Consider the following 11425-nt stretch of genomic DNA (forward strand, 5'->3'; position numbering starts at 1 on the left):
CCAGACAGGAGGAAGCCAATAAAATCTATACACATTACACTTAATGTTTCAATGGCATCAATAAATGTAAAAGAGTGTGACAGCTTCAAAATATCAGTGAAAGTTTTTCACATAAAGCAGACTGAAAAAGAGACGTCTGACTGTCAGACATGGAAAACAGGAAGCTCCTCCACTCAAACCTGTTCACATCAGTTTGTCACCAGTAAGCATGTCCTGGCTCGGTTGTCAGTCTGATCTCTTCAGAAAGTTTCCAGACAAAGCAAAAAGCCTCACCCTCAGCCGGTGTGTTTCTGCTGAATCATCTGGTCCCTCAGGAGCTGCAATATTGCAGTTCAGAATGAGGCCAGCAGGAGGAGAACTGGCTGACTGCCATGCTGAGGAAGGGGAGAGCATGCTGTCCAGGCTCAGAGGAGAAAGTCATGTAAACTGTTAAAGTATGAGGCTGTAAAAGCTGTTAGGAGGAAGCTGCTGTGAAGTGGGTTCACTCCATGAATCACTGATAAAAAAAGACAGTTCATTTTTTCATTACTTTACTTGAAAATTAATTTTAGGATTTTTTCTGCCTTAACTACACACTATATAAATTTGCCTCATTAAATGCAGTTTCTTTAGTATTTTCTCAACTGACTATTGATTTAGTTGAATATCACACACTGCCCAGAGATAAACTTCTGTGTTGAGGAGTGTGATGTGATGAACACCCAAACAGAAAGCCCCAGGCTCCACCAGACGTGAAACCATTTGAGATTGTTAAGAAAAAGGTTTTTTACGCTTTGGTTGAAGTTTACTCATTTTGAAGATAAATCTGCTGTATGCACTTCACAAATACAGCTTTAAAAACAACAGTTGTTTTCCAAACCACCTACTTCACCAACAGCACCTACTACTTTGGCTGAAATTCAGTCTGTAGTAGCTAGTATGCAAAAACTTGCAAAATCTGCCAAAATCCCTGGATGTCCTAGAGATCCAGGAAAATTTCTCAGTATGCAACATACCAGTCTACCTGACATACTGTTTCCCACAATGCATGGTAGTTCAGCAGGTTTTGCTGAGTTACTGCCATCTACTGGAATGAGTCGGCATTATAACTACAATACAACAACTCTAACGTTAGGTCCGTGGGATAGAAGTGAAGCGATGCGAAAGAAACACAAGTAAATCTCATTACTTCCAGTTTTAAAAGAGGTGTTTACTTCTACAAATTCATTAAAGCCCATATATAACACTAATTTACTTCTTTAAACCATATGTTGATTATATAGAAGTGTTCTCTCCATCAGCTGTAAAAATTAAAAATCTTTTGATATAACTAAGATTAAAATTGTTTATTTATTTTCTGAACCTAAAGGCAATTTACCTGATGAGCATGTTTTTTGGCCGTGGGAGAAAGCCAGAGTGCCCGGAGAGAACCCGCGCATGCATGGGGAGAACATGCAAAGCCCACACAGAAAGGTCCACTGGCCAAGCTGGGAATCACACCAGTGACCTTGTTGCCGTGAGGCTGCAGCACTACCTGTTGCGCCATCCCGCAGCCTGAATTTGAAATCAAATATGATAATTCTGCTATGACATGATAAACAAAATAACTAAAACATTGTGAATTTGTTTTGCATTAACAATTAAGGTAAAATAAAATCCAGCCCCATTTTCTGAAACTGAAAACCAGAGTAGAATACTAGAAAACAGACCCAACAGAAAAGTCTGACTGCATACTACATGCAAAACCAGTAGGCAGAATGCAGTGCCTACTCCATACTACATTCACACGTGGTATGGAGTACTACATGTGAATGTAGATATCTATCTAGATAGCTAGCTAAAAGCGCATGAGCCATTGATAGGAGCACATGTAGAGAAGAGAAACTGAAACTTAAGTATCAAGCTCATCACCCAGGTAACGATCAATGGTGACCCCACCCTTGGCATCAATATATTCATATTTTAGATTAATCGACACCACTACACATAACTATATATACATAGGCCTGTCACGATAATCAATAAATCGATTAACCGAACGATAAATAAAAAAGTCCTCGGTAAGTTTGCCAGCCTAGGTTCTATAGCGGATTAAGCAGATTTATAGCGGAGTGAGCATCTGTCAAAAATGCGATCTTCGGCATCTTTTGCAACGGGGCTGCTCGCGCGTAAACACGGAGAATGCTGAAGCGAGCGTCCTGAGGGGTAAGGAGGAAACACACGCTAATATGAGTGATGGCACGAAAGATACGGTTCTTAAGCCGCCTGCCACAGTCCCAGTGTGGGAATATTTTTTTTTTTTATCAGAATGAACAAAGTGTGAGCTCATGAACACCAACGAGCTGATATGTCGCATTTGTTCGAAAATAGTGGCGACGAAGAAGAATAAGGGGAGGTGCAGTGGAGCCTTGTTCTTTGACAATCTGCTCTTACTGAGACTTTTGGTCGGCAAAGTAAATAGAAATAAAAGCACAAAATGGTGGGCGCTATATAAATATATATATATATATATATATATATATATATATATATATATATATATATATATATATATATATATATATATATATATAAAAGAATCGAAGTGCTTCACATCAAAGGCAAATAGCCACATGCAGTTCACGAGCCACAGGTTAGCCACACCTGATCTTAACAATGTGCTCTGTAAACAAAAGAAAGTTTTATTGTAGGTTTTTCTTATGTTTTAGGATGGTATCCAAAAGTCAATTTTTTCTACGTGGGCACATGAAAGGGCAGGGAGCTCCCAGAACAAAATTCAATCACATCCTTCAAAGTTTCCTAACAGCTCTGTCAGACTTTTATTTTTTCTGGGTCTTCAGTGAATCAGCATGAATCAAAAGAGATAAAGACGTCTGCCACCACAGCAGAAACAGCAGCGGACTGATTTCAGGCAGTGTGTACAGTAAGGTGTAGAAACAATGAGTGGGACGTGCGTCATCGACAGTACAGCCAGCCTGATTGAAAAGAATGAACCATAAGGAAAGAAGTGATTATCTGAGACTTTTCTAATTAGTATGACTCTTTATGTCCGACATTTCTGCAGCTCCAATTATAAAACCTCATTTCCTCTGTGCTGACGAGGAGAAAGAGACGTACACACAAATAAATTCATCACACCAGTGAAGTAAACAGTCACTGCTGCAGCTGAGTTCAGAGCAGTGACACATCTGTGTATAAAGTTGGCCGTAATCTCTGACATGATGAGTGACATCAGGTAGTTTCAGGTCGTTAAGTGTTTCCTGCTTCTCATAAAACTAATTTGCTCCAGTCGGGCTTTTATGAGCTAATCTGTGACCAGCTCAGCAATGACTAATATGTAATCATCTGCATTTTCTATAGCTGTGTTTTTCCTCTCTCAGCCTAATCTCAGAGGAAGTATCTGAGTGCTGGTGGATGGGTGAGGGGGTGTGTGCCAGAGCCAGAGCCAGAGAGGGGGGTGGGTGACATGAATCATCACTTTTTACCAACTTTCCTGCTCAGTACAGCGCTCATTTATCAGACTCTGGAGTAAACATTTTGAGCCCTCATTCTTATATTATCAGCATTTTCTGATCATCAGTTGATAATTTTACAGGGAAACGTATTTTTCTCGTTATACATTTATTTTTTTCACTTTTTTAGTTGTTATCTCTTTAATCACTGATTGTATTTTTGGGTGACACATTTGGCTCCTTTTTGCAACTTTGACTATTCTGTACTTATTTTTTCCATGGTGCCACTTACTCATAACCCGGGGTCAGAATTGGCAAGAATCTTACGACATGATACGCATCATGATACTTGGGTCACGATAATATCATGATATCATAATATTGTGATATATTGTGATTATGGATGCACCAATCTGACACTGGTATCGGGTATAGGTACCGATCCAGCCCCTCAAAGCTGGATCAGGTATTAGTGGGAAAGGATTGGTCCAAACTTGATACTAAAGTTAAACTATTATTTAGTCGACAAGGTATAAAATTTTACAATCAAACAGTTATTTCTGTAAATTCTGAAGCATTTTATGGTTTAACATTTAAACACTAAAAGTTTAAATAAAAATTAACTTCAGTAATTCCATATTTACTTGTCTGTTGTCTTTTACATTAATATTTCCCTGTCTTTTCCCTCAATAGGGCATGCAGGTTATTATTTAACACTGGTATTGGCTCAGGATCGGTATATGTCGATTCCCAAAGCCCAGGTATCGGAACCAGGATCGGGACCAGAAAAGTTGGATCGGTGCATCCCGAATTGCGATATTCTACACAGTAACTATTCGATTGAAAACATTCTTTTCTATTTAATTGTGTCTGAAATAATGAAAGTCAGATGCAGTGTTTCATACATACACTTAACATAAAAACATGAAGTGCATCAATTTGTCACTTTAACTACTGTGACATTAAATTAATGTTGAAAAAATGTTATTGGGTGAAAGACGTGGTCAATTGGTAAAACTGATAAACGTCATTTGGTGTAACAGTCTACTACACTGTAAAAAATAAACTTCAAATGATTTTAAACTAACTGACCCAAGAACAGAGAGAAAACATTGATGTTTACAGCATCAAAACCCACATCAACAAGTTTAGGGATAAAATATTTTGAATATACTTTGAGATTATAATTATTTTACTATTCATGGGCAACAAGCAGCAGAGTAGCTCTTTGGCGCCATCTACTACAGTGGAGGTGTGGAAGATGTATTATACTTCCAACTCACCAAAATACGATATTTGATTAAAATATTGACATAAAGACTTGAATGGATATTTTATCATAGGTCAAGGTATTGCGATATAACACCTCTAGTGATTCATTAATTTATTTTCCATAGCGCTTATCCTGTGCAGGGTTGCAGGTGGCTGAAGCCTATCCCAGCTGTCTTAGGGTGAGAGGTGGGGTACACCCTGGACTGGTCACCTTTCACCTTACACACACTCACACCTAGTGACCAATTAACCTGAGGAGCATGTTTTTGAACCGTGGGAGGAAGCCGAGTAACCCACGGGGAGAACTTGCTAACTCAACACAGAAAGACCCATCGGGCCAACTGGGAATCGAACCAGTGACCTTCCAGCTGTGAAGGCCCATTTCCCCTCTGTTTACATACAAAAAGGTATCTGTCCGTTTCAAACGATGTTATCGTCATTGCCCACATACTTCAGTTCATCCTTTACGTTGGTATTGCAGTTAACAGTGGTAGCAGGCAGTGGTCAGTGAGGCAGTTAAATACATTGTGAAAGTTCCTTCATTGTTATTTCTTCTTCGTGTCTCACTAAAGCTTCATATTGGGTAGTAACAGCAACACTGCCCCCATGGTTTCCAGTGGTACTGCTTCGTTTGGTCCGTATCCATAAGTAGGAATAGACCGATTATCGGGCAGGCTGATTTTCAGGGCCGATATTTGGCATTTTGAGGCATATCGGCATCTGCCTATTTTTTTTTTTTTCGATCTGATAAGAAACAAATTTGAAACTGCGATGTTGCAGCCTTGATGCAGCTGCTCTGTTGTCTGCAGTCACTACTCAGTCCCCAGCACTGTCCCACCCACAGTACCATCTGATTGGTTACAAGCAGAGCCATGGCTTGGGAAACAGCCAATCAGCAGTGCAGTTATTACAGTTATTGCAGCTACACTGAAATTTTGGAAAACTTTATTTACTGTTGAAAACTTTAGCTATTTATTTTTTGAAGTTTTCATTTAACTTTTTAAAACATGCTGCTGAGCCTAGGAGCTGTTTAATAAACTCATCCTTAAAGGCATTTGAATGAAGTTAAGTGTTGGAGTTTGTATTGTTCAAAATTATGACACCAATATTTTCACTTTGACTGCAAATTTATATCGGCTTCAAACGTCAGTTATCGGCCTCCTTGACTACAAATAATCTGTATTGGCACCATGTCCATGTTTTATACAATCTATGGTTGCGCCACCGTGCAGCCCTCTCTAGTGATTTGCTTTCAAATTTGAGTTATTGCCATATAATACGAGGAAAGGTATAATGTGTAGTGTGAGTGCCCTGTCATCGCTGCCTAATTTAATTCTGTGATCTTTCTTGGCTCGGGCCTCTATTAGTCGTGCTGATCTACATCATGGAAACACAATATTGTGAATAACAAAAATTACACATTTTTTTGGTAAAATTTCCTCCGGCAGTTAATAGGGATGTAACGGTATTGTAAATACTGCGGTATTCCCGTTTCAAAATCCTCAAAACAATGCCGTAATAATATGCCAAAATAATACTCTGGCTACTGTAGTTTTTCGCTGGCACTATGTGGGCCGGTCTGAGAAGTAATCCACATCTCCCATGATCCCCTGCATGGGCCGAAGTTAACCACATCTCCCATGATCCCCTGCGTAGTGCAGCAACAAATGGCGGAGAGCACAGACGGGGAGCAGAGTGGAAAACTTAAAATAGTCGAACCTCCAGCGAAGTTTAAGTCAGAGGTATGGACACATTTTGGGTTCGCAGTAAAGAAAAACGACCGCAGAGAAAACACGACGGACATGCAAAAGTCTGTTTGCAGACACTGCCAGACCGCGATTGTTTACAAGTCGGGGAATACAAGTAATATGAGGAGCCACTTGATGAACCATCACCCGGAGAAGATTCTAGATGAGAAACCAAGAAGCAAGTGAGACCAGACAACTGAACAATATTGTTTTCCAGTTGTTACACAGGATGTTGAACTGAACTTTAAAAGTTACTTGAAAAGGTAACTTGATATCATACCGTGAAATTTTGATATTGTTGCATCCCTAGCAGTTAATGATTAATTTTTACTTGTGGGACTTTTCAAAAACATGATATTTTGAAGGATTTTTTATGATATTTTTGAAGGTTTAAAGCACATGCCTCACAAGCAGAGGCCTCCTCCATCTCCACAGGTGTCACATCAAACAAACTTCTCCAGATCCTCTCAAATACTCAAACACAACAACAGACTGTCACCTTGTTAAATGTGTAGTTGACACTTGTTGCATTTCTCCCTGTGTTTTCACCTGTTTCCCTGCTCTGTGGTTTCTTTAAGTCAGAAACTCTGCCTCAGCCAGGACCTGTAGAGATGACAGGAGATTTAATTTATCCAGCCTTGAGGCTTTCCAGTCTCACTCTGTGTCCTTTTGTTCTTTGTTGTTCGAGTCGCGTGATACATTAGCTAAATTTCCTCCAGCTTTTGGAGTTATCCACGCCAAATGAGTGTTGATGAATGCTGGCTGTGAGGACTTGGTCTGTCTCATTTCCTCATCAGTTTGGCAGACAATGTAAAAATTTGCCCTGATCTTTCCTGAAAGCTTTTTTGGTTTGCATGGTGATTAAATTTGCTCCACTCAGGGCGACACACCAATAGATCCATGCACTCTGTGACATGTTGGTGTTTCTGTTCTGCAGTGCATGTTTTCAGTGGCAGCTGTTAGTTGATGTTGTATTTTGGAAGCGATGTGGAAGTGTTGCATGTCCAACCTGTATGGTTAGTCAAAAACTGAGCTCCTCAGTGCACAGAGCTGAATTTAATCCTCTCATCAAACAGAGTGAAGGTGCAGCTGAAGAGTCACTACAGACATCTGAGGAGTGATGTCAGGTAAAGGTGTTGGATGCATGCCATTTCAGAAGATTATATGCCTCCATTGTTCTTTCATCCCTCTTTGAATCTCTGTCAATAAAGCCACCCACCCTCTCAGTGACACAGAAACCCCTCCTCATCCATGTCACTCTCATGCTGCATCATCTCATGTTAAAAAAAAAAAAAAAAAGTTAGCCTTCTTACCTTTTCATCCCCCAGGTTTTGCAGCACTTCTTTCCCTCTGCTCCCGCTCTCAGGTGACCCTCCTCTTCCCCGTGTCCTCGCTCCAGGACTCCCCACACCAGAGCGGCACGTGAAGCTCTCGCTGCCCGGGCTCCTCGCCTCCTGACCGGTCTCCTGCTTGCCGCTCCTCGGGGTGCGGGAGCCCCTCCGTCCGACGCTCAGAGCATCAAAGTCTATGGTTTTACTCTCGAAGGCGTCCTCCACGCTGCAGAACAAGCCGCCGTATTTCTGCCGGGGCACCTGGTCCGCCGAGCCGGGCCGGGCCAGATAAATGGGCAGGTCGTCCTCCACCTCGTCCCGGTTTCCCCTGCGCTCTGCCATCCTGGAGCCCTGCACAAGTGACCGAGGGAGACTGGGAAACTACTGCCGAAGTGCTATGTGTGTGTGTGAGGGAGAGTGTGTGTATGTGTATGTGTGTGTGTGTGTGTGTGTGTGTGTGTGTGTGTGTGTGTGTGTGTGTGTGTGTGTGTGTGTGTGTGTGTATGTGTATGTGTGTGTGAGCAGACAGGCTCAGAATCTGAGTGAAAGCCTGAGGTGGCTCCGTGCTGGATCATGAAGCAGGTGCATGCACCGGCATTTAGAGTTTTTATTCAAAGGAGGGAATTTTTCCTTCTGAATCTGTGAGTTTCTGATTTTAATTTAAAAAGTCCCAGGTTAGCTGACCTTATCAAAACATGCACAGAAAAAAACCTTAATAAAAGCTTCTGTCAGGAACTTTCTTTAGTATTGGTTTTCAGGAACTCCTGTGGACGAAGTGGTGAGTTTTACTCTGCTCATATAAACTCTACATATTAAAAGATCATCTGCCATAACATTTATATCGTATTTCTGCATGTGTCCTCTCCTTACAGTCTGGTTTGATACAGGTCTGACATTATAATGCCATCAGTAACTGTCAGTATCAGACTCTGAGGTAGGACTTGTTTATTATCTGGTATAACGATAGTTTAGAGCTTACGGTCGTACGTGTTTGGAAAATATCTGACAGGTTTAAAACCTTGATTGTTTTGGTAGTTTAAAATAAAAGATAGAGAAAGAAAAAGCCATTACATGCTGTGAAGCTTTTAAGGGATGGATGGATGGATGGATGGATGGATGGATGGATGGATGGATGGATGTTACTGGTTAGGTTCATCTTGTACTCCTGGAAACATAAGTGTTTTAGTGTTGTTTTTTAAAGACAAAAAGGTATGGTTACCTTGACATGTTTCGACGTAACTCTGCTGTCTTCTTCATTCTGGCCAGTCTTAAAAAAAGAACACTGAAACACTTATGGATGGATGGATGGATGGATGGATGGATGGATTAATGGATGGATGGATGGATGGATGGATGGATGGATGGATGGATTAATGGATGGATGGATGGATGCATGGATGGATGAGTGGATGGATGGATGGATGGATGGAAAAAAAAGGGATAAGTGAACGGATGAATGATGACAGACCAGATGGAAAAATGACCGGACCAAAAAACAGATAGAAACGAAGTGCAGCAGAAAGAAAGGATGAAAGCATGATTGGATGGATGGATGAACGAATGGATGGATGAAAAGGTGGATGATTTAATAGATGGATGACTGGATGAGGAAAGAAGTGATAAGTAAACATATTGGCAGATGATGGATAGATGGATGAATAGATGGATGGATGGATGAATGGGGGGATTGATGGATGGATGGATGATTGGAAAGATGGATGGATGAATGAATGAATGGAAGACAAAGGGATACGTGAATGGATGAATGATGACAGATCAGATGGAAAAATTAATGGACCAACAGCAGATAGAAACAAAGTGCAGCAGAAAGAAATTATGGAAAGAAAAGATGAAAGGATGAAAGGATGGATGGATGGATGAATGGATGGATGGATGGAAGAACTGTAGGATGGATTGATGGATGAATAGATGGATAAAGAAAGAAGTGAAAAGTGAATTGATTGGTAGATGACAGATGGCTGGATGGATGGACAGACAAATGGATGGATGAATGAATGGATGATTGGACAGATAGATGGATGCATGGATGGTTGTATGAATGGGTGGAAGAACTGAAGGATGGACTGATGAACAGATAGGTGAATGAACAGATCGACGAAAGATGAAGAAAAGTGATGGATGGATGTTTGACAGATGATGGATGGACAGACAAATGGATTGATGGGTGTTTAGCCAGATGAATAGAAAAACTGATGGATAGATGGACGGATGAGAGATGGCCTGAAGAGCTGTCAGATGAATGGATGAATAAGTGGATGATTGGACCGATGGATGGATGGATGGATGGATGGATGGACAGATGGACAGATGGCCTGAAGAGCTGTTGGATAAATGGATGGGTAGAAAGATGGATGAGTGGATAAACTGATGGATGGCACAGGCTCATTTGAAGGGATAGCTGGAGTTTTTTTAATCCTAAACTTTGTTGTTACATATGAACAAACATTCATGACAATCAGTTTGAAAAGAAACCGCCTCACTGGTTTCTCTGCATTACAGAGAAAAACTTAAGTTACTACAAACTAATTTTCTCCCCTCACAGATCGGACTGTTCATGAGAAAATATGAGGCAAAAAATATGTGGAGAAGAGTCTCAGCTCGCTTTTCTGCACCTACACAGGTGAGGAACCAACAGGTAGCACAGGTTTTAAAAGTGCAAACTGAACTTTTCTGTCACTTCAGAACAACTTGAGACCTTTGACGTGCAGCCACACCTCTCTGTCCAAACACCCGCTGAGCAGAAGCACTTAGACTCAGAACAAGTCCCCATCGCTGAGCGTAAGTGGGAACATCCAGCTCGTTGATTACAGACGCCAGCAGAATTGAGACAGGATGTCGTCAGCAGGAGGCGAGCAGGAGAGGAAGGACTGCAGGTCTCAAACTGAGAGGGCGATGCGGGGAGGCAGGAGTCCCTCAGCAAACAGACGGATTATGTAAGAGCCATAAATCAGCATGTTTTGGTTTGAGGGGTCAAAGAAGTCACTCTGAGTTTGGTGTTTGAGGATTCTCTTCCAGAAACTTTTCCGCTGGAGACTTCTTTTAGAAAAATACAGTGGGGAAAATAAGTATTGAACGCGTCAAGTTTTTTCTCATTTCATTCATTCCCAAAGCTGCAATTAAAAATAAATTCTACTAGACATTGGTATTAACTCAAATAATCCACACATGAAAAGAAATCACAACTTTCAGGTCCATAAATAATGATTATGGTGAATTAAGTACGATAACACAGGAAAAAAGTATTGAACACACCATGGAAAGGCTGTATACTTTGGCAAGGAAATGCACCATACCACCTGAAATCTGTCAGTAATTATTACTTGAACTTCCAATTAGTGCAAACCAACATCAGCTGGGCTAGAGCAAATTGATGGTCCTATAAAAAAGGTTGTTTTTTCACCAAGCAGTTAAATACCACACACCTCATGATGGGTAAAGGCAAAGAGCTCTCTGAAGACATTCACAACCTGATTGTTGCTCAGCATCAGAATGGAACTGGTTACAGACTTATATCAAAGCACCTGAATATTCCAGTCAGCACCGTTGGGGCCATTATTCACAAGTGGAAGAAGCACCACCTTACCATCAACAGGCCACGCACAGGAGCTCCTTGAAGATTTCT

General features: G+C 41.0%; 1 protein-coding gene across 2 annotated transcripts in view; it reads right to left on the reverse strand.

Moving 5' to 3' along the window:
* Positions 1-8158, reverse strand: part of dpysl3 (dihydropyrimidinase like 3) — a 73680-nt gene extending 65522 nt beyond the window's left edge. For both annotated transcript variants that reach the window (XM_074671784.1, XM_074671783.1), the window contains exon 1: positions 7765-8158. In XM_074671784.1, the coding sequence (XP_074527885.1) occupies positions 7765-8124 (360 nt within the window). In that variant the 5' untranslated portion in view covers positions 8125-8158. The remainder of the gene's footprint in view (positions 1-7764) is intronic.
* Positions 8159-11425: the final 3267 nt, after the last annotated feature.

The sequence above is a fragment of the Halichoeres trimaculatus genome, unplaced genomic scaffold, assembly GCF_033239565.1.
Source record: "Halichoeres trimaculatus isolate MK-OKI-2021-1 unplaced genomic scaffold, fHalTri1.1 fHalTri1_scaffold_6, whole genome shotgun sequence".
Classification (NCBI taxonomy): Eukaryota; Metazoa; Chordata; class Actinopteri; order Labriformes; family Labridae; genus Halichoeres; species Halichoeres trimaculatus.